Below are 18,225 nucleotides of genomic sequence, written 5' to 3'. Positions count from 1 at the left end.
GAGTCAACAAAATGAGCCTATTCTGTGCAGATGTATTGTCATGACTGAAAATCACAAAAGAAAGGCTGAATGATAAAACTGTGCTTTTAATAAATGGTACAGTATTGCCAGTCAAAGCATTAAAGATGTCTCATGGTGAAATATGGAGCATACTATATTCCAGGGGTGTGGCACTTCAGCTGTTGTGGAACTACATATCCCAGCATGCCCTGTCACATATCCCAGAGTGACTTGATACAGCCCTGCCACTTATCCCAACATGACCTGCCACAGTTTAGCTGCTATGGATGCTAAAACTGGCAGTGCATTCTGGCATGTGTAGTTCCACTGTGACTCATGTTGCCTATCTCTGTATAGCCTGGTAACATCCACCCTATTTCAATTATACCTGTAATGTATAGGTTAAAAACAGATGAACCATTGCTGAAAAAATGATATAGAACCATAAAACCTTTTGGAACAAAATATAAAGACTTTATTTTAATTTTTTTAAATGTTATTTAATGTGGGTTTTTTTTCTACTGGACATAGTGCAATTTAACAGACTGCAAAGATCTGCAACATTCCGTATCCCAAAAATCTTGTGCTTTTATTTAAATTTGTCAATTTAAATGTCTCCACCCTACAATGAAAGAGAACAACATATTAACATATTGTATTCTGAGCTAGACAAGAAACAGAAAACGTGGATTCAGTGAGCACTTACAAAGGCATAGTACTTACAGGGAAGTACCACTATCACAATGTATAGTGCTTATATACAATAGGTAGGGTTTTCATTAACCTTTACCTCTTACAGTAGCTCCTACTAAAGGATTATTTCAGCTGACAATTATGTGATGTGACGGAATAGCTAATAACAATACATTTGCTTACAGATCATATTGCATTGTACTTATGGTAGAAGCAATTAAATGTGACAATTATGTGTGTATTTTACTCCGCAGAGTCTTCTAAAGTCAGTTTAACATGCACTTCTGGCAGTGGAATATCATTGTTTTAACCAACTAAACTGACAGCAAGTAACAAATCAATGAGTTACTACATTACCAACATGCAGATTGTTACTAATGGATTGACTTAGGCTATCACAGAAGTTATTTATGGGCAGTGGTGGATTTCCCACTAGGCAGGTGAGACATGTGCCTAGGGGCCCCACTAGTTGGGGGCAGTACAGCAGTCCACCTACACCAGAACCCTAGTAAGCTGCTGGCCTGATGGGGCAAGGCCGGATGCCAAATTATTCCTTTTTTTTGTCATTATGACTTATGGAAAATGTTTGTGTGAGATGAGGATGGAGCTGCCTTTTCTGCCTGGAGACATCAGAATTAGCCGACATAAAGGCGGCAGAGCCAGCAGTGACATGATGTGTATGTGACAGGCAGCCTGCTGTTACCTGTAAAGGGGGGTACTCACGGAGCGATATTCTAAGCAATCTGACTAGATTGCTTAGAATATCGGCAGGATCGCTCCGTGTGTAGCCCCCTCGGCGATAGCGATGCGCGGCCCCGCACATCGCTATCGCCGCTGCTAGATTGGCCTGCATGCAGGCCAATCTAGCGGGTCGCTCACTTCACCCGCTGGGTGAAGTGAGCGGCCCCCCCGTCTCCCCCCGCACGCTCAGCACAGATCGCGCTGTGCTGAGCGGCAGGAGAGATGTGTGCTGAGCGGTTCGCTCAGCACGCATCTCTCCTTGATCGGCCCGTGAGTACTGGGCTTTACTGCTGCTGTACTGCCTGAGCAGCTCTTCAACTGAAAGCTTTAGGTCTAGTTATCAGGTAAGTATTATGTAATATATTTATTATACATAATATAACTCATAGAGTATATTCTACACATTGTTTCCAATTTCCCACATAACCTAATAATGAAAATTATAAAACTGGGGGTTTGGGGCGTGTAGGAGACCAGTAATGTTGTGCCTATGCGTGGTCTGACTCAGAGGAAGATGTACTAAGCAGTGAAAAGAGTGGAGAAGTGAGCCAGTGGAGAAGTTGCCCATGGCAGCTGCTCTGTATAATTATATAGTATGTAAATTATAAATGTTAGTTCAGTGCTGATTGGTTGCCATGGGCAAATTCTCCACTGGTTCACTTCTCCACTTTTTTCACTGCTTAGTACATCTCCCCCTAAATGTGCTCCTGTATAAGGGCTTAGCTAAACTGTAATTCTTAAGTGTTAATTAAAATCAGATGGCTTACAATTAGCTAAATTCCTTTGGGATAGCTTAAGCTACGTCTGCGCATTCAGGCTTGGATGACAATTACATTTTGCTTCCCATGGAAGAATTTAAAACAAGTAAGCGAGTAACTGCCAGATAGATGAGCCAGCAATTGTATATAATACAGGGCAAGGCAAAAAAACCTCCCAAATTTTAAAGGTTGACAACAAAAGCATGGTAAGTGTTATTCAGAGTTTTTGTACATGATCTAGAAGTGCATGGAATGCAGTTTCTTTTCTTTTGGTTATGATTATGATATTGGGGGTGATTCAGATCTGATTGTAGATGTGCTAAATTTAGTACATCTATGATCAGTTACTTAGACACGCGGGGGGACACCCAGCACAGGGCTACTCTGCCCCGCATGTCAGGTCCTGCTCCCCCTTACGAGTGCGAAAGCATCACATGCAGGCGATGCTTTTGCACCCGCTGAGTAGCTAGGCAGTTAGCCGCCAGGTCACAGCATTTGACATCACACATCTGCCGCCCGCCCCCCTGCGTTGTCCGGGCCGCGCCCCACCAATGGCGTTCTAACGCCATTGGCGTGCCCCCTCCCGCCCCTGTCAATCAGACAGAGGCAATCGCAGCCCTGCCTGATTGAGACTAGTAAGGATAGAGGGAAAGATTAATGCAATGTACAGAGACATCCTGGATGAAAACCTGCTCCAGAGCGCTCTTGACCTCAGACTGGGGCGACAGTTCATCTTTCAGCAGGACAACGACCCTAAGCACACAGCCAAGATATCAAAGGAGTGGCTCTAGGACAACACTGGGCCTCCCGGGGTGTGCAGGTGCAGTGCGCCCGCTGCGCGAGCTCGCTCCCCAAAGGGCTTCAGACTGCGATCGCTGCCGCTGCAGCAATCCAATCTGAATTAAGCCCGTTGTCCAGATGGTGTCCTTCATTCATGATACAGTACACATTTTTAGTCAGTCAGTGGGTCATTTTCGAAGTTATCACTGCAAGCTCACTTTCTTTTGTCTGGCTACATTAACAAGCAGAATTTTCATTACTGAGTGGAAAAAACAAACCTCATCAGCTACACAAAAGGATTACTACACAACCAACGGGGCCATCTGAGAGCTGAGGTCTACAACGTCAACCAAGAACCATTAATGAACTGAAGGCTGCTATATGCCAAGAACTGATGATATCATATTCAGAACCAATTAGAAATAAACTGCATTCCATGCACTTTTACATTATGTACTAACATTGTGAATAGCATTTACCATGCCTTTGTTGTTAACCTTTAAAATTTGGGAGTGTTTTTGCCTCACCCTGTATATTTGTGTACTTGTTGATTTATTATAGGCCTAATTTACACCTGTTCGGTGCTGTGCGTTTTCGCACAGCTGCCGATCAGGTCTGAAATGCGCATGCAACGGCGCCGCAGTGCGCCGGCGCATGCCAGACAGCCAACGGCCGTCTCAGCCCTGCGATCGCCTCTGCCTGATTGACAGGCAGAAGCATTCGTTGGGCGGGAGGCGGTGGTCCGGCGGTGTTTGGCTGCCGTTTTGGGGGCGCATTCCGGGCAATGCAGGCAAGCCCGGACCATAGAGGGGCGGGTCGTGGCAGCTGCGTTACGTCGCACACAGCCGCTGCGACGCTCACAGTGACGAGTAGCTCCCTGCCAGTGCGCAGGAGCTGCGCCGGTAGGGAGCTACTCTTCAGGTACAAAAGCATTGCCGCTGTGCAATGCTTTTGTATGTGTGCGGGGGGGTCGGGCCTGACATGCGGGGTGGACTAGCCCTGTGCTGGGCGCATGTCTGTGTGACTGATTAACATCTACGATGACGATCAGGTCTGAATTAGGTCCATAGTCAAGTGACAGTCACTTTAAAATGTGTAGGTAGACCTGTTAAGGTGAGTACACACTAGGCAATGTGCTCCGTAAGCGACGTTGTCTAGTGTGTCCCCTCCCGGCCCGGGCTGTCTGACGGTGGGCATACACACTGTGTGTTATCGCAAGCGATATCACACAGTGACGTCATGCTGCAGCCGGGCTGTACATGCAGCTTTGGACGACGAATCCAAATTGAACTGCATGTATGGCCGACTCCATGGGGCCGCGCGTCGGCTGTCATCAGCTGCATACACACTGGGCGATATACTAAACAATATCACTCAGGAGGGGGAAAATTAGCTATACCATTTACTATATCACTAAGTGTGTACCCTCCATGACTGTACTTATTGTTATTCCAGGAATCAAATACTAGTAACAACAGTAAATATCACAGTGTTTGTGTATTTTCCATGACAGAATCCACACAGTATTGTCAATAGTAAAATAATTCTTTATATAAAATGAAGATCTGAGTTGTAAACATGATCTAGTGAAATACATGAGGTATGGTGGAGAAGTATAAATGCTGATATCATGTCATTTTAGAAATCTCCTCGGCGATCAGATCCGACCTTTTGTCCCTTTGTTTCCTGAAACTGTCCATCTTCTGTTCCATATCGATTGAAAGGGATGACTTTCATTGATACTTTCTTCATTGAGTACCATCGGCTGCGCCATGTTGCCCAAATAATACCATTGTCATAGCCATCTGGATGATCAGCCTCAGAATAAGTACCACCTTCAGGGGAACACAGAGAAAACCAGTTATTAGTAGTCTAGTTTCACACTACATCACCTGAGTAGATCTATGGGGGTACATGTAATAGGGTCCAAGTTTGCTGGAGGTGCGGGATGTTTGCCGAGAATGGCGGTATTTTTTAAAGTGGCAATCAATTACAAGGCAAACCCAGGTTGGTTTTGCCTTGCAAATGATTGCCACTTTAAAAATACATCCATTCTCGGCCAACATCCCGCACCTCCGGCAAACTCGGACCCTATTACATATACCCCACGGAGTCAGTATAGATGGACATATTATTTTTTTATTTATCTCCATGACGGAAACATTAGATGAAAAGAATATGCATTGCTAAAGTTGTTTACCTACAATACAAATTGGATATTCTCTCTTCAAACACTGTGGTCAGTGCCTGACTAGTGGTCTTTCATTATTTAATGTAAAGAATGTAAAAGAAAATGTTCTCACAGTAGCACAGTGGCTAGCATATTGATAGAACTGGAGAACTGGGTTGACTCCTACAAAAGTTACATGGGTGTAGAGTTTGTATGTTCTCTTTTGTATACGTGGATTTCCTGTAGGTGCTCTGGTTTCCTCACAGAAAGTCCAAAAACATACTGGTAAGTTAACTGGCTTCTGACAAAAATGGATCAATCGGGCAGATGTATTAACCTAAATTAGGGATAAAGTAGTGATTTAGTGCAAGGTGATAATGTACCAGCCAATCATTACGGATTTGAAAAATGACAGTTAGGAGCTGATTGGTTGGTGTGTTATCACCATGCACTTATAACTGCTTTATCACTTCTTTATCCCTTCTCTAGGCTTAATACATCTGCCCCATAGTGTGTTGTGTTTGGTAGGGAATTTAGAATAGTAACTGGAGGCAGAGGTGTAGCTAAGCACCATGGTGCCCGGAGTAAGGGCATGTTTTGGTACCCCCTACCCCTGTACTGAATTGGGTTCCTAGCCAACATCTGGGTGCATGTTACATTTGAAAAGAAACAATATTTAAAAGTCCTAAATTGGTGACAAGGCTGGTTCCAGACATTGTGGAGCTCAGGGCAAAAGTTTCCTTTGGGTGTCCCCCATGTTTAAAATAGGCTCAGTGCGTGCTGAAGGCTTGCAACAACATTATAGGGGCATGGCAGTATCGACGGATTAATGGTTAGCATTGCTGCCTCACAGCACTATAAAGAGGGTGGGCAGAGCTGTCAGTCTCTTCCGCTATCACCTCTGGCCTGCCCTGTTCCCTACCTAGTCTCCGAGCCAGTGTGCACCCCCTCTGGTTCTCCTCCTGCTCTGCAGCTGCCAGCACAGTGGCCCACAGGAATGGGGGGTAGTGGGCCGCAGCGCGCCCTCTAACTTTTTGGGCGCCCGGAGTTCGCGCTCCACCGGAGCCACCCTCGCTACACCCCTGACTGGGGGCCTAATTCATGTTTGTATGCAATGTCGACGTTTTAGCAACAGAGTGATTATCAGTAGACCTCACATGTGATGCGATCATACTGTGCACACACCAAGGTACCTTTGCAATTGGGTTCGCACTGACATTTTGTATGCAGAGTGATTGACAGGAAGGGACCTTCTGGGGGAGTTAAGTGGGAGTGGGGGCAAAAACACAGGTGTGACATAGCCATTTTTGAGGCATGCATTTTTTTGAGGCGTGTATTTCCTTTCAGCTGCGATCATGTACATAGAGAAACAAGGAGCCAGCATCACTACTGCTTTTTCCACTGTCTGGTTGCGGCTCTTAGAAATTTGTATATATTCTTATATACTGACACACACACACATATATATATATATATATATATATGTTTATAGATAGATAGATAGATAGATAGATACAGTTAATGATAGATAGATACAGTTAATGATAGATAGATAGATAGATAGATAGATAGATAGATAGATAGATAGATAGATAGATAGATAGATAGATAGATAGATAGATAGAGATGTGTACATGTTGTTTAACAACACAAGTGCTTATAGAGGCTTTACGTATTTAATAATATTACCTTGGTAATATTTGCCATTGAGATGACCGGCATGACATCTGTTCATCCACCATCCAGAGCCATCTTGTTCAGCACAGTTTCCGTTATATTTGTCATTGTCTTTGTCAAAGGTACTGAATTGCATGCCATTATGGGAGGTAAAGAACTTGTCGCTGGGATCATCTCCAAAATCAAAGCCATCAAGTGCATCACCAGCCTCACCGCCAAGGAAGTAAGCATAGGTCAACCGGTAATTGTCCTTTTCAGGATTTACTCTGAATGTGTTATAGTCTGCTGTGCTAAATAGACAAATAAAGATAATTATCATTTTACAGCTAGATTCATTCTCATGGCTGTATTTGGGCCACAATATGTAATAGATGATTCTCTATCCTTTGCTTAAGAAAGTTATCCATCACAACTACAGTAGTTTTGTATAATGTATCCAATGTGATCTCTTCACTTCTTAAATACCGCAGGAGTATTTGGGAGATCATTCATTTCTTAATAGCGGTGATAAGAAATTATAACTATTGGGTCTAGGATCCAACATTTTATAAATATGCCTAGAAAAACGTTATGTAATTAAAACAATGCTGAAGTTAACTGGAACCATGCTATACTGTAATTTACATATTTAAATGTAATTAAATGCTATCAAACCCCCCCCCTCTCTCTCTCTTTCTCTCTCCACACACACACACACACACACACTCTCTCTCTCTCTCTCTCTCTCTCTCTCTCTCTCTCTCTCTCTCTCTCTCTCTCTCTCTCTCTCTCTCTTGCTCATTCTGGACCACCCTATTTTCCACCCACTCTTTTTATCAATTACACTCACTGTATTATTGTTCTACAGGGACATTCATTTATAATATGTGTTTGTTACATTGATGCACAGTTCCTCTGCAATGAAACCACAGATGTCAGTGTTAGCATTTCTTTACCTCTTCTGACCGCTCCAGTCCTCCAGCTCTACCCGTAGAACATATGGAATAGTACTCTGGGTGGTGATTAGGTGAATCTTTTCATTACCCAGCCAAAACTCTGTGGTGTCGGTTGGGGACAAATATCCAAATCCTTCCTTGTACTGGATCCAGTTCCTGTTAAAGTCCACACTGCCATCAAGTCTCTGGGAAAAAGGAAATAAACGATCTGTAGGATATATTATTGCTACATGTCATGCAAGTGAGCATCCATCTGCACTATTAGGTGCTAGTATTTGTCTATCACTATAGTCAGTGTAGTCTTGCGTACAAGCATACAGTACTGTATCTATGATCAGCTCAGAGTTGAGAAATGTTCTCATACTTCACAAATAGGAAAACATTTGAGAATTGATTCATATTATATTAGAAAAAAACTAAAATACATATCATATTGTCAAAAGGGCAACAGTGTTTTACAGCTCTATCACAAATAAACGGTATGCTCTGGAGCGGAGCAGACATTGGTACCAAGAATAGGGATGGTGCAGATGGTGTAAATGTGCACTGATAGTGATAATGGTGTAAAGTTAAGCATACGGATCGGGGCAGTCCGGTTACAGAAATGCATACATCTTTGCATACAGCCAACTATACGCATTTTGTGTACGCAATCCCAGAGCAATTTAACTCTGCATCAGCCTCAAAGTTTATATTTTATATGATATATACATACACGGTCGAGTCATATTATTATGACCACCTCCTACATTTGACGTCGGCAGCGTGGAACCCATGAAGTACGTCACTTGTCGAGCCCTGGCTTGGTGAATATATAAGGTGTGCGATAGGCCGTCTGCACACATATCACTAGTTGCTGTCATGGGTAAAAGGGGAGATTTATCAGAGTTGCAAAAATGAATGATTATCGTCTTTTGGGCCAAGGGTAGCAGTATTTCTGAAACACAGCAGTTTGTGAACTGTTCGCGTGTTGCGGTGGTGAAGCTGTATCGTAACTGGACAACTGGCACCATTGTGAATAATCGATGCGGAAACTGCAGAGCACCGTGTCATTGATGTAAGAGGTGAACATTGGCTACGAAGGTGCGTGAGGGCCGACCGACATGTTACAGTGGAGCAGCTCACTGTCAACATGAACCTGGGAGCTACCAGATGTGTGTCTTAAACGTCAGTTCAGCCCATCTAGCTACTGCACGTGCTGCACATGGCGGTTACTCTGGCTATTAGCTGGTGGTCATAATAATGTGACTCGACCGTATATAAATATATATATATATTATATACAATGACAAACAATGACCTGCCTTATGTCTTTTCTTGCATCTGAGTGCTGCAGCAGTGTGATTGTATGTAAGTAACAGTGCTCATGTAGCATTGTGATTCTGAGGGCACCAGAGTTTTCTTTTACTTATAATCCATGAAGGGTGAGTGCTGGAATGTGTCAAAAAATAATTATTATATATATATATAATATATATATATATATATATATAATGTAAGGAGAGTCTGCTGAGTCACTCATAAAGAAGGGGTGGAAATTAGAAATAGACGTTACTAACAATCTGACAAGAACATATGACTACGTAGTTGTCATTTGCTCGTAACACAAGAGGTATCGGTTGTTCGCTCGTTGCCGTTTTTTGCAACGCAGCGATTAGGTGGAAAATGCGCATGCGTTCAGTAATTTTACACAAAACTTTGGAGATTTACACAAGCTCGAGTGACGTTTTTTCAACGCTCGAGTGATTGTAGTGTGATTGACAGGAAGTGGGTGTTTCTGGGCGGCAACTTGGCGTTTTCAGGGAGTGTGCTAAAAAATGCAGGCGTGCCAGGTAAAAACGCAGGAGTGGCTGGAGAAACGGGGGAGTGGCTGGCCGAACGCAGGGCGTGTTTGTGACGTCAAACCAGGAACTAAATAGACCGAGGTGATCGCAATCTAGGAGTAGGTCTGGAGCTACTCAGAAACTGCAAGGAATTATTTAGTAGCAGTTCTGCTAACCTTTCGTTCACTATTCTGCTAAGCTAAGATACACTCCAAGAGGGCGGCGGCCTAGCGTGTGCAATGCTGCTAAAAGCAGCTAGTGAGCGAACAACTCGGAATGAGGGCCATCGGCAGAAGAGACATTCCAAATTCTTCTGCCACTTCAGATGTTCTGGGGTAGGTGTTTCCTAGGCCAGGTTAGGACCATCAAACCCCAGCTATTCTGCTAGTTGGCGAGAGTGATTTTATCTTAATGTAGTATAGATGGACATCTCCACTTTGCTTCTAAGGCAAGCTGTCCTGCTTAGGACACATGCTTTTTGTGTTTACAAAACTGTCTTTTTGGCTTTGACACAATCCACAGACACTTACTCTTTGTAAAACAGTCCATGCACTGCCGGATGGTTCAATTTCACAGTAAACCAGGAACTGCTGCTTGGCTTTCAGAGGTTTGATGAAGTAGAGGCCGCTTACTCGTGCTCCTTTGTTAGCAACTTCTTGACAATCTGTAAAACAAATTCATTTTCTTGATAGCCATACTACTTCCACATTAAGATTGCTGTGAAATATTATGACCACAGTAGAGGAGTGGTCAGATAGGTGTAATGGATCTAGGTCATACTCAGTGGCGGCACCAGAGGTGGGGCTGCAGTGCATTTCAAAATTCAAATAGAGGAGCAACATCAACTGCCATTGATTTACGGCCAGCGATGTATGGCAGCAGTTGGTGTGGCTCCCCCATTTTAATTTTGGACTGTACTGCAGACCCAAATATGGAACTGCCACTGGTCATTAATGATAATGTAAAGCACCACTCCCAGGTTCCCAGGTACCGTGGATTCACCATACTCAGGATGCAATTCAAAGAGCCACGTGGTCTGCCCATGCAGTAATTTTTGTTGGGGCTTCATGGTTCATCTCACAGCCTTAACTGAAGAGTATGGTTGTGTGTTGCTGCGGAAATTGGTTCCTCGTTCTTACCCAGTTCAAGCAGGCCATCTCTTACAACTCAATGCAGCTTTAATACTAACAATGGGATCTATTCATGAAGCAGTGCAAAGAGAAAAGAAGTGAGCCAGTGGAGAAGTTGCCCATGGCAACCAATACTGGACATAAAAAAATTGCTCAACCCCCCCGAACAAAATACAGCTACATCATGGGTGGCATACAGTATTTTGAATGAGTCTTATTCCAAAAAAAAAGGGTAAGTGGTATAACAACAGGGTCTGCCTGTTGCTGCAACTCTTAAGGTGCATACACACGGTGCATTGTAACCTTATGATTTTGACTATATAGTGTACAATCTAGTACAAAGTATAGTCAAAAACGGCCATAGACAAAATTGCACATAGACAAAATTGCACCGTGTGTATAGACAATATTGGTGCTTCTGGGATCCGGGGGAGTTCAAGGGAAATTGTGTAGTCAAAATCGGGCACCTTTAAGCTGGGTTAGTGGCAGATATACTTCACCAGTTAATCTTTAGTGACACATTATCAGGGGCAGTTACATTTTCTTACCTAATTCTAAGCATTGTGAAATCTGGGGCCACTATACTTTCCCACATAATTGTATGTAACACAAATACAGGGGCAGTTATAGTTACCCATATATGTGTAAGTAACAGAAAAGGAGGGGCAGTTATAGTTACCCATATATGTGTAAGTAACAGAAAAGGAGGGGCAGTTATAGTTACCCATATATGTGTAAGTAACAGAAAAGGAGGGGCAGTTAAACTTTTCTTTATAATACTAAAATCAGCGGTAACTGTGCTTCCCCACATAATTCTCAGTAACACACAATCAGGGGCAGTTGTACAGTATACAGTCACCCTCGGCGGGTGACATACAGGAGTGCCCGCACCCCCTGCACCCCTCTAGTGATACCACTGGGTATAGTTCCCCACATAATTCTCAGTAACACACAATCAGGGCAGTTGTACAGTACTGTACTTTCCCACATAATTCTAACCAACACGAGATTGGGGGTAAATATATGTCCCCACATAATCCTACATAAAACCAGTAGTAACTACAGGAGCGCCCCTTTGCCCTGTGAGACCCAGTGTGCAATAAGATCTCTGGCATGCGCTAACAAAAAGGGGGCGTGGCATGCAGCACAACCCCCATTGTCATCACTCCTGAGGTCCTGGGGATGCTCGGCTGCCCCCAGAGATTGTTGACTGACTGCACTGCCACCTCTTTCACTTGCACGAGCCGAGTGCTGCACGTAATGTTACAGTGCAGCACCTTGCTCCTGTCAGTGAGGAGTGGACGGACATTTGGTGTCACCCCTTGGAGGGTGACACCCAGGAGCGCCCGCACCCCCTGCCCCCCTCTAGTGATACCACTGGGTATAGTTCCTCACATAATTCTAAGTAACACATGATCACGGGCAGTTATACATTCTTACACAAAACCAGAGAACAAATAGCTTTCATAGTCTTACTCTCTTACCAATGACCCCTGATTAAATACCTTTTCCTGTTAGTTCCTGTATTTGCACAGTGTCTTTGCATGGCTGCTGGCATTGTGTTTCTAGTTGCGATATCTTCTGTTTCAGCACTGACATTTTCTGTGTATTTGAGTTCAGTATTTCTTGCAGCTCTCTGTGACAAAAGAGGCACATGATTAGGGTGGATGCCACTTTCCTTTTCTAAATACAAAGTAAAGTCTGATAGATGGTGTACAAGGGCGTATCTACCCATTAGCCAGGATGGCACTTGCAAGGGGGTCAGCCAAGGGGGGCGCTACCCGGCTGTGCCACCTACACCAGGGGGTAGAATGAAATAGTAGTTCTCACTGAGAACACCCCTTAGCAGTGCTCGTCAACTGCCGAATCCACACATCTGCAGTCCGCACACTCCTGTAGCGGGTGATGCCAGACGGACTCTCAGATGCGTGTTACACTCTGACACTCACTGTGACTGCAGTCACCATGAAGGTGAATATAGCTGGGGAGCGGGGCACTTCCGGGAAAGGTAAGGGAGTGATGCACCTCCTCTACCTCATCCGTTCCCCTTCCCACATCCCATGCAGTCTGCCGCCAAATGCCAGCCAGTACCATAGCTGCCCTGCATGGTCTATCCCTGCTCGCACCTCCCTGTAATTCCCCCTCAGTGCCTCTGCCCGCAGCCTCCCTGTAATTGTCCCTCAATCTCTCTGACCTCAGCCTACTTGTAACTCCCCCTTCATGGTCCCTCCCTGTAATTCCCCCTAAGTGTTCCTGACCTCAGCCTATCTGTCCCTCCCCCCTCTGTGTCCCTGAGTGGGGGAGGCGCCAGTTCCTTACTTTGCCAGGGGCACTTGGACCCCTAGATACACCCCTGGATGGTGATTTTATAAAACTGGACATTTGAAAGATTAACTATAAATGAATAACTTTTTCATAGCTTACTTTTGCTATTGAGAACATTTGTTTAATTTATAAACTTATCTCAAAAGAAATGCAATCAATTTAATTTGCTAATTTAATAAAGTAGCAGGATTATGTCTGCCTCTAAAATATCAGGAAATGTGTCCGATCGTTCTTCTGTATCCACTGTATGATGCGTTGTATTCTTGTAATCCCAGATACTTGAGGGGTAGAGGCTGCCTAATGATTCTGAGGCTAGTTGTGATCTATTCTGCACTATGATGATCATAAATCCACACGGAGCTGAATATATCTCCAGAAAGCCTTGAAACCACCATAAATAAGGGTGAACCAGGAGCTGGTCGAAACCTTTGTTATGGTCTCATTTGTGACTTTGTGAACAGTGGAGAGTTTTCCGCACAGCACACTAAGCTTCATCCTTATGCACTACCTACTGTATATATTGCTCATTCTTTGTAACCGTCTGTTCATATCTGGTAATTTCATCCAACATGCTTCTAGACTTCTGAGTAGGGTCGTAAACTAATAAACAAAAATGAACATAAAGAATAAATATGTGCTGAGTTATTTATGTCTATAGTCATCTGTATGCAAGCAGATGTTTCATTAGTAATATCCACAAACATTACTGGCCAGTTGCTGTTTCCTACCTTGTTGGCCTGTTGCAGGCTTTGAGCCAGTTCCTCCCATGTCTCTCACAATTATAATAGTCTCACTTGTATCGTTATGTGCTTGGCCTAAAAGCCTTTCATAGTGCTCCAACTGGACATCTATTTCTGAGTGGTATTTGGTTAAGAAGTCTGAAACCCCACATGTGGTTGGACAATATTCCCCCTACAAATAGAGATTAGAAAAGACATTAAAAATTTTCCTTACACCTTAGGCCAGTAGTTCCCGGACCCTGGGGTGCCGCAAGGCTTTTGCAGGGGACCTTGGGTTGGTGGTCCAAGACCAAATCCAATTATTTATGGTCAAAGTGATAGGCAAAACCAGTGCTAATGGCTACCAGTCATAAAACATGTGGACAATTAGAAGTAAAACTGTACACCACCACATAACTGAACATAAGGATGCCACAGTTCACATAATTTAATATATTTTTTCCAAATTTATCAATAAAAAAACTCAAGAAAGTTTGGGAACCACTGCCTTAGGCTTTTACTAAAATAAAAATAAAAACATCAACACTTAAATGACATTTACTACTTACAAATCGTTCATCTAAGATGCAGCAGTTATCTGTGTTTGGTACGAGGGCCTGCAAAAAAAGTAGGTAATATATTATAAGGGGGCTTAGGAGGATTAATCTGCATTTGGTCTTTCATGGTCTATTTTCTACTAAAATGTTATAGAAACAAAGCTGTACTAGAATACATTCACTTATAAAGCCTCATTTACTCCGCTCTGCCATACCGAAAGCTAACCCTACAAAATCCTGACTTCTATGTCAAATTAAAGCAGGATTTCTTGACAACTGACCACAAAACCGCAATAGTTGTGTAAAAATAATGTGTCTTTCTTAGTACAGTACTCACAGAAGAAGTGCTTGAGAAGAGGAGTATAGACTGGAGCAACAGTACTCCCTGCTGGTATAATCGTGCCATTGCAGCAGGTCCTTTCTGTCCTGCACTTGCTTGGTTGGATAGCTCACAAATGAAGTGAAGCCTGGAGGGTGCTGCTGTTTTATGTCATCTCACTGACCAGCATTAAGCACTGCAGACAGGTACAATGAGTTGTCCAAAGGTCAAAGTAAAGGGGCCAAAGGGTGGAGCTAAAGAGGTGATGACCCTCAGAAGAAGAGGACATTAGTCACCTAAAAGCCAGTGAACATTAACATCATTGGACTTTAACTCTTTACTGACAAATTTCAGGGACTTGCACAATTTGTGACTGGTTGTTGGGTTCAGAGCATTTCGACGTATTCCAGGCACCACTGACACTAATGCAGTAAGGTCAGAATGGTTCCAGGATTAAAACATTTGTTCTTGAAAATACAGTATCTTTCATTTCCATTAGTAACGAAGTGCACAGTAATTATCCAGTTGTGCTGCAATCTGATGTAATTATCATTATCTTTGCCTAATACCTGTACTTTTATCAGTTAACCCCTTCCTAAACAGGCCTGGAAGTATGTTGTAACTTGTGAATTGCGCAAACTGCAGTTGCTGTGTTTCACTACAGGTCAGAGCAATTTTCTAACAATGCTACGTGCCTACCATCATTTAACAAACATTTTCAGGCTTCTTGGTTGCCATATTTTAATAAATAACCGGTTTATTGTTCCTGTTGTATATGGAAAATGGGCAAAAATATAAAAATAAATTGTATTGTATCCAGCTTTACCAGAACACTTTTTAAATAACCAGGTACACTACATCAAGTACACTTTGATTCACCGTGATCCGGTAGTTTGTAATACTCTGCCAGCCAGGCCCAGTATCAAGTTGCATTACAGTATGTCTGATTTTGTTTTTCATCCGGTATCGGACTGGGGCATGAAGGGCCCACTGGGTGAATGCAGTGGTAGGGGCCCATGCTTAGAGGTTTGGCTAACCATTAGCGAGTACATGGTCTTGATAAATATATATTGTAGATACTGTTTCCGGATACATAATAATGTACCAGATTAATAACAGCAAAGCATTGTGAAAAAATATAGTCCTGTGCAGTATAATGTAACATAACTTTAATATAAAATTCAGGTGCTCAGTCTGTAATCTGATCCCTGGGGGATGTCTGATTTTGTTTTTCATCCGGTATCGGACTGGGGCATGAAGGGCCCACTGGGTGAATGCAGTGGTAGGGGCCCATGCTTAGAGGTTTGGCTAACCATTAGCGAGTACATGGTCTTGATAAATATATATTGTAGATACTGTTTCCGGATACATAATAATGTACCAGATTAATAACAGCAAAGCATTGTGAAAAAATATAGTCCTGTGCAGTATAATGTAACATAACTTTAATATAAAATTCAGGTGCTCAGTCTGTAATCTGATCCCTGGGGGGTGGGGGGTGGCATTCCGGTTTGGGGGCCCACGGGAGGTTTTTCCTGTACCCCTGTGGGCCAGTCCGACCCTGTTTTCATCCATGCAATCTTTACATAGACCTTCCAGTGCCAGAACATTACAGAAATGGGTTCCGAATGATAGATCAACAGTCAGTAGGTCGCCCCCATATGGTCGACAGGTTCAAAAGGTCGACATGACAATGGTCAACACACATATGGTTGACACAATTTTTTTTTCATTGTTCCTCCACTGCTCTACTGTACAGAATGACAGTGAATTGGAAGTACCTCCCAATATGTTACACAAGTCATGAAAGTCAGGATGGCATTGGCCTAGAAAGTCGGTATGGCATTGGCCTAGAATCATTAAGGAGAAGGTATGATTTGAATACAACATCACACCGATCACTGTTCTTCCAAGATATTCTAAAACTCATGTTTTGTTATATTTGGTTTTATTGTATTTTTTATTGTAAAATATTTTTTTCTCCATTATTGCTTGATTTATGGGAAAGTTTAATTTTTAAGATGTTAAGGAAAGAATGATGGGCAGTTGGGCATACATGGGCATGAGCATTTCATTAGGGTCTGCACCCAGGGAAATTCAGAGAGGAATTCCCTGCATAGAGGACTATATCTAGAACCTCCCAGGGACATGTCAATCCTCCCTCTCATCATCATGTCCTCCCAATCTAACCATATTATGTTTTACACAGTCTTCCCCCAATCTCCCTACACAATCCCCCCAACATTAGTGTCCCAAATTCATAATATGCCAAATAGAAATGGACTTTCAGAAATAGTACACTGCAATGCTCCTTCCTCAGCTCCCCCAGGGGTGGAGGTAATTATTGTGCCATGTGACAATGATGGTGCCGCCAAGTGACAATGATGGTTCCGCTGCACTGCTGCATCTTGTGACTCACGCACTGACACTGTCCTTTCAACGGAATGCCTCTGGCCCTTGTATTTGCTGGTAAGCACAGAGATGTGTCTGACATTAGTATAGAGTGGACACAAGACGTTGGAGGCACCAAACAGAACTTGGCATTTATTAATTGTGCCTTTGTAATTTGTATTTTTCTCCTCTGCAACTAATTTAATACTAGTTTAATAGTTTCTTATTTATAAAGTAGTTGTGGAAGGATTGCCCACAATGACATTGTTTGCCGACGAATAGAATTTTGATCAGTAAAATCAATAATGTGAATTGGGGATTATGCACCTTTGTGCATTTTCTATTTGTTACTTTGTACTGTATTAACCTTCAATAAATACAATAACAAAAAAAATCACTACATAGACACTTTAATGTACACCAACATACACTACTAAACACTTTTATTAGATGATATACACTTGCTGATTAATTATTTTTCCATCTTTTAAAAACGTTGCAATAATTTGCTTATGGCCACAAGCCACCTACTGTGCTGCCTACTTATTTCCACTTCTCTGGGGTTCAGGATGATTTCTCCAATGTTTCTTGAACGTCACATACAACATGTTATGCACATTACCGCAATGCCTGTGACTTGCCATTTGTTATTGAATTGTGCAATATTGGGTGTATGCTTCATTAAAATATCCAGGAAAGTGCAGGACTTCACTATGAAGCGCGCAGCTAATTGAATTTGTTCCTAGCAATTACTCTCTAGTTATTAGAAATAAATATTTGTAGAAACTGTACTAAAGTGAAATAATCTACAACAGTATCTGTTCATAGTGTAGCACTAAATAAAAGAATAACTGAGGCTTTTGAATCAAAATTCTAATGAACAAATGTAAGTTGCGGCCTCTCTAGCCTACAATGTACTCTTTAAGCACCTGCCTGGCATAGTCACAGCAGGTGCGACAACACCAGGCTGGGCTTTCCCTGACATGGTTGCACCTGATGTGACCATTCAGAAAGCTCCCTGTTCGGCTGCAGGAAGAAAATCTTCCTGCAACTACCACTCTCCAGAGCTTCCAAGCATTACTTCTCAACTGTACAGATTTTGGAGGGACATTCCTGACTAGCAGACCATGAATGTGATTGGCTTTAGTGGGAAATGGGCAATGTTTCACCAGAAAGTGGTTACGTTTAATCTGAAATCAGCTGTGAT

At 42.8% G+C, this 18,225-nt stretch overlaps 1 protein-coding gene across 1 annotated transcript; it reads right to left on the bottom strand.

Annotated features, from left to right (window-relative positions):
• Nucleotides 1–452: 452 nt before the first annotated feature.
• On the bottom strand, nt 453–14,794 carry FGG (fibrinogen gamma chain). The gene is made up of 10 exons (XM_063920512.1): nt 14,646–14,794; nt 14,321–14,368; nt 13,761–13,944; nt 13,545–13,632; nt 12,213–12,343; nt 10,108–10,241; nt 7,755–7,939; nt 6,832–7,109; nt 4,641–4,807; nt 453–622 (listed from the first exon to the last, which is right to left on the bottom strand). Exons 1-10 carry the CDS (start codon nt 14,712–14,714, stop codon nt 608–610), a joined length of 1,299 nt encoding a protein of 432 aa, XP_063776582.1. The 5' UTR covers nt 14,715–14,794; the 3' UTR covers nt 453–607.
• Nucleotides 14,795–18,225: the final 3,431 nt, after the last annotated feature.

Source organism: Pseudophryne corroboree, chromosome 1 (genome assembly GCF_028390025.1).
Source record: "Pseudophryne corroboree isolate aPseCor3 chromosome 1, aPseCor3.hap2, whole genome shotgun sequence".
NCBI classification, from domain to species: Eukaryota; Metazoa; Chordata; class Amphibia; order Anura; family Myobatrachidae; genus Pseudophryne; species Pseudophryne corroboree.
The sequence above is the reverse complement of the archived record's forward strand: the minus strand, read 5'-3'. Positions and strand labels throughout refer to the sequence as shown.